At 41.6% G+C, this 5,804-nt stretch overlaps 1 protein-coding gene across 1 annotated transcript in view; it reads left to right on the top strand.

Annotated features, from left to right (window-relative positions):
* Window positions 1-4,397, top strand: part of TMPRSS12 (transmembrane protease, serine 12) — a 19,421-nt gene extending 15,024 nt beyond the window's left edge. The window contains exon 5 of the mRNA XM_008074093.1: window positions 4,146-4,397. Coding sequence (XP_008072284.1) covers window positions 4,146-4,397 — 252 coding nt within the window. The remainder of the gene's footprint in view (window positions 1-4,145) is intronic.
* The last annotated feature ends 1,407 nt before the right edge of the window (window positions 4,398-5,804 follow it).

Consider the following 5,804-nt stretch of genomic DNA (forward strand, 5'->3'; position numbering starts at 1 on the left):
TCACCCTTCCAAGTAGCTGGAATTACAGGCATGCGCTTCCATGCCCAGCTGATTTTTTGATTTATTGTAGAGATGAGGTCTCTCTGCCCAGGTGGGTCTCGAACCCGTGGGCTCAGGCAATCCACTCACCTCAGCCTCCCAAAAGTGCGGGATTACAGGCTGAGCTACTGAGCCCAGCATTACTTCATATTTTTAATTCTAGTACTTCCTTCTCTGTATCCAAAGAAAAATCCCACAATTTATTCCTGTCTTTCTTTCTTTTTTTTTTTGAGTTGGATTCCCACTCTGTTGCCCAGACGGAGTGCAGTGGCCGCTCCCGACCACTGCAGCCTCGACCTGCTGGGCTCCGGCGATCCTCCCGCGTCAGCCTTCCAAGTAGCTGGAACTACAGGCGCGCGCTACCACGCCTGGCTACTTTTTTTTTTTAATTTTTTGTAGAGATGAGATCTTGCCAAGTTGCCCAGGCGGGTCTCGAACCCGCGGGTTCAGGCAATTCACTCACCTCAGCCTCCCAAAGCACGGGATTACAGACTGAGCCACTGAGCCCGGCTGAGTTGTTTTTTTTTTTTTTTTTGAGTTGGAGTCTCTGTCACCGAGGCTGGAGTGCAGTGGCAAGATCATGGCTACTGATGCCTCAACCTGCTGGGCTCAAGCAATTCTTCTTCCTCGGTCTTCCAAGTAGCTGGAACTACAGGAGCACACCACCATGCCCAACTAATTTTTTAATTTATTGCAGAGAAGAGGTCTCACCAAGTTGCCCAGGGTGGTCTCAAACACCTATGCTCAGGCAATCCACTCACCTTGGCCTCTCAAAGTGCTGGGATTATAGGTGTGAGCTACCACACTCAGCCTAATTCACCTATTTAAAGTGTATAATAATAATAATAATAATAATTTTTTGTAGTGACAAGGTTTTGCTATGTTGCCCAGGCTGGTCTTGAACTCCTGGCCTCAAGTGATTCTCCCATCTTGGCCTCCCAAAGTATTGGGAAAAGTATATAAGATTTTTTTTTTTTTGAGTTAGGGTTCCACTCTGTCACCCACACTGGAGTGCAGTGGCATGATCATGGCTTACTGCAGTCTTGAACTCCTGGACTCAGGTAATCCTCCTGTCTCAACCTCCAAGTAGTTAGGACTACAGGCACGTGCCATTATACCCAGCTAATTTCTTTCTTTTTCTCTTTGTTGTAGAGATAAGGTCTCACTGTATTGCCCAGAATGTCTTGAACTCCTGATCAAGTGATCCTCCTGCCTCAGCCTCCCAAATTGTTGGGAGGTGTGAGCCACCACTCCTAGCCTGGGTTTTTTGTTTTTGTTTTTGTTTTTAGTGTATTTACAGAGTTATGCCACCATAACCACAATCTAATTTTAGAACATTTTTATCACCACCACAAAAAGAAGCCCATACCCATCATCCCTCATTCTCCTCCCACACACGCCTAGCCCTAGGCAGCCTCTAATCTCTACAGAGTTGCCTAGTCTAGACATTGCCTAAGTTGGATATTTCTGGAATAATTCAATATGTGGTCTCTTGCGACCCTCTTCTTTCACTTTGTAAGTTTTCAAGGGTCATCCATGTTGTAGAAACATGTCAGTATTTTATTAATTTTATTGACAAATAATATAGTTTTTCATGACTATATCACATTTTATTCATCTTATTAATTAATGGATAATTAGGCTGTTAGTATTTTTTGGCTGTTATGAATAATATTGTGATAAACATTTGTGTATATATATTTTTTTGTGTAGCTATGTCTCCATTTCTCTTAGAAATTCCTCCTAAGAGTGGAGTTACTAGGCCGATGTTTAACAGAATGTATTCCAAAGTGGCTGAGCCATTTAACATTCCCTCAAGCAATGTATGAGAGTCCAGTTTCTCTATATCCTGTCAGTACTTGCTGTTGTCTGCCTTTTTTTTTTTTTTGAGTTGGAGTCTCACTCTTGTCACCCAGGCTAGATTGCAGTGGCACACTCATGGCCACCACAGCCTCGACCTGCTAGGTTCCGGCGATCCTTCCACCTCAGCCTTCCAAGTAACTGGAACTACAGACGCACGCCACCATGCCTGGCTAGTTTTTGTGATTTATTCTAGCGATGAGGCCTCACCAAGTTGCCCAGGTTGATCTTGAACCCCTGGGCTCAGACAATCCTCTCGTCTGCCTTTTTTATTATTGCTATCCCATGAGTGTGAAGTGGTGATCCGCTTGTGGTTTTAATTTGCATTTCCTCAGTGACTAATGACGTTGAACATCTTTGCGTTTACTTATTAGCCATCTGTATGACTCCTTTAGAGAATGTCTATCTGGATCCTTTGCCCCTTTTTAAGCTTAATGATTTATCTTTTTATCATTGAGTTGCAAACACTTGTCACATATTCTGGATACAAATGCATTACTAGACACGTAATGTGCCAGTATTTTCTCCCAGCCTGTGGACTGTCTTTTCTGATGTTGTTGTTTGCAGCACAGGTTTTTAACTCTTATAAAGTCCTGTTGATCTGTTTTTTGTTTTGTCTCTTGTACTTTCTGACTCTTTCTGTATCCCTCTTTTCTTCACTACTTCCAAATCTACCTGCCTTCACTCCCAAAAGTACCCTATGTTCTCATCTTTCCCTACTCATTCCCATTTCTGCAACTCAAGGTCTATCTTTCCTGTGACCTTTTCCTTAAAAATCTTGCTGAGTAGCTGGGTATGGTGGCTCACACCTGTAATCCCAGCACTTTGGGAAGCCAAGGCGAGAGGATTGCCTGAGCGCAGGGGTTGGCGATAAGTCTGGGGAACTCAGTGAAACCTTGTCTCTACAATAAATTTAAAAAATTAGCTAAGTATGGTGACATGCCTATAGTTCCAGCTACTTGGAAGACTGAGGCAGAAGGATTGCCTGTACTCAGCAGGTTGAGGCTGTGGTAGCTGTGGGTGTGTGGCTGTACTCCAGCCTGGGGGACAGAGTAAGACTTCAACACACACACACACACACACACACACACACACACACACACAAATCTTGCTGAGTAATATAGTAAAGAATCCAATCTAACTGCATTTCATTTTTAGATGAAACATCTTCACATCAAAAAATAAGTATTCGATACCACCTTATGTAGAGAATTGAAAACACTTTAGAAACAGAGTTATCTCAGTGTCCTGGTTGTTTTAAGTGTATTTACAGGCTTTCATAACAGTGTTTGAGTGCGTTAATAGTCTTGTATAGACTATGAAAGAGACCCGTCATAGAGAGTCTTCACTGTCTATTCCCATTTGCTCACTAGCCAACGTCAGCATTCGAAAGATGCCACCTCTTGCAAGATGCCAGTTTACTTATCTCCTCTGGCTAACAATCCACACACACATAGCCTGGTGCAGTGGCTCACGCTTATAATCCCCGGCATTTTGGGAGGCGAAGGCAAGAGGATTGCCTGAGCCCAGGGGTTCGAGATCAGCCTGGGCTACTTGGCAAGACCTCATCTCTAGAAAAAAAAAAATTAGCCAGATGTGGGTAGCATGCTCCTACAGTTTCAGCTACTTGGAAGGCTGAGACCGAAGGTCTACAAAAAAAAAAAAAATTAGCCAGATGTGGTAGCACACTCCTACAGTTTCAGCTACTTGGAAGGCTGAGACCGAAGGAGTACCTGTGCCCAGTGGGTCAAGGCTGCGGTGGCTGTGAGCATGCCACTGCACTCCAGCCAGAGCAACAGAGACTCCGACTCAAAAAAAAAAAAAAAATATATATATATATATGTATATATGTATATGCACATCTTAAAGTTATGCCTTTCACACACAGTATTAAGGAAGATATTCTAGTAGACAGTTTCTGCAATATTTTTCACACATATTTCTCCTGCGTGATTGTATTTAAAAATCCAAACAATTTGATTTATAGCCTTCTGGTTCAAAACTGTGCAAATGAGAAGCTTATCCACCAGCTGTGTGGTTCCTCCAAACACCTGGGCAGACTGAATACCTACTTCTCTTTGATTTGAAATGTTTAACTCAAAATCTGTAGCTCTTTGTCACTTGGACATATATTGAAAATGCATATTTATATAAATGTATGCTTAATGCAATTAATTTAGTCCAGCTGTACTGTTGCTTAAAGAATATTACAAGTAACTTACACTAGTTTGGGACTTTTTTGATAGGGTGACAGCGGTGGACCATTAATGTGCTACTTACCAGAACATAAAAAGTTTTTTGTAATGGGAATTACCAGCTATGGACATGGCTGTGGTCGAAGAGACTTTCCTGGTATCTACAGTGGTCCGTCCTACTACCAAAAATGGATGACAGATCATTTCTCCCGTGCAGGCGTGGAAGGCACGATGCATATAAGCATTTCACTTGGACAGCTCCTCATAGCCTTAGGCTCTGTTATCTTGTTAGCAACAACATAACATTCTGAAGCTTTGGTATCTTTATTCTGCACTGTGTCATTTTCTACAGAATTAAAATCATTTTTTCTTTTAGTAATTACCTGCCCACGTTAGAGTTCTCATGTGACTATTGTTTGGAATATAAAGATTGTGACATATTAGATATATGATTGTAAATTTGGCATAGAATCACATGCCTCTTTGATGTATCTTAATTGTTTTATTTTTAATCATAATTTTGTATTTTGAATACTTTACTAGAGTTTATAAAATATCCAGTTAAGTATATATTTTTTGTGCATAAATGCCAAATAATAAAGAGTTTGTAATTAAAATAAAAGCTGGTCTTTGGTTAAATGAACCAAAACTCTATCCTTTTTATTAGATTTTATTTTACTTAAAAACATTTGTTTGTATGATTCTTTAAAATTATAATCTAGTTTCTGATTCTCAAAACATACTGGAGAAGCAAGTATTTGCCGATTATTAAATTTGAACTAAAGCAATTCATTTAATATCAGTACTTCTTTAACTATGCCAAGAGAGAAGAACTATGGTGCAGATATCCCAAAATAATTTACTTCTTATTTAAAAGTTTATAATGTGACTTTTTTCCAACATTATAACCTACTTTCTTTTTTTCTTTTAAAGATACAATTCAGGGTTAGGTATACAAATGTTCATTATGCAGATACCCTTGTTGAGGTATAACCTACTTTCTGTATCTTATTATTATTATTATTTGTAGAGATGAGGTCTCGCTAAGTTGTCCAGGCTACTCTCAAACCCCTGGACTAAGGAAGTCCTCTTGCCACTGCCTCCCAAAGTGGTGGGATTACAGGCATGAGCCACTGCACCCGGCCTAAATCTTTTTTTTTTGAGTTGGAGTCTCACTTTGTCCCCCAGACTGGAGTACAGTAGCTGTTCCCGGCCACCGCAGCCTCGACCTGCTGGTTCCCAGCGATCCTTCCACCTCAGCCTTCCAAGTAGCTGGAACTACAGGCGCGTGCTACCACACCCGGCTCATTTTTTATTTATTGTAGAGATGAGGTCTCGCCAAGTTGCCCAGGCGGGTCTTGAACCCGCGGGCTCAAGCAATCCACTCACCTCGGCCTCCCAAAGGCGAGGGATTACAGGCTGAGCCACCGAGCCCGGCTGTAAATCTTATTCTCTTAAATCTCATGCTAAGTGTTTGTACTCCATGGGCCCTCTGAATTCAAACTGTGAGGAGAAGTGATTGGCAAGCGCGCAGGACAAAAGAGGGAAGCCTGCCTGGGATACACTTCATGTTGACTAATCTATAAAATGAATTAAGGCCAGGCACGGTGGCTCGTGTCTGTAATCCCAGCCCTTTGGGAGGCTGATGCAAGTAGATCGATTGAGTCTAGGAGTTCAAGACCAACTTAAGTAACATACTTGTCTGTACAA

The sequence above is a fragment of the Carlito syrichta genome, unplaced genomic scaffold, assembly GCF_000164805.1.
Source record: "Carlito syrichta isolate Samal-C Ts95f unplaced genomic scaffold, Tarsius_syrichta-2.0.1 Scaffold316302, whole genome shotgun sequence".
Taxonomy (NCBI): domain Eukaryota; kingdom Metazoa; phylum Chordata; class Mammalia; order Primates; family Tarsiidae; genus Carlito; species Carlito syrichta.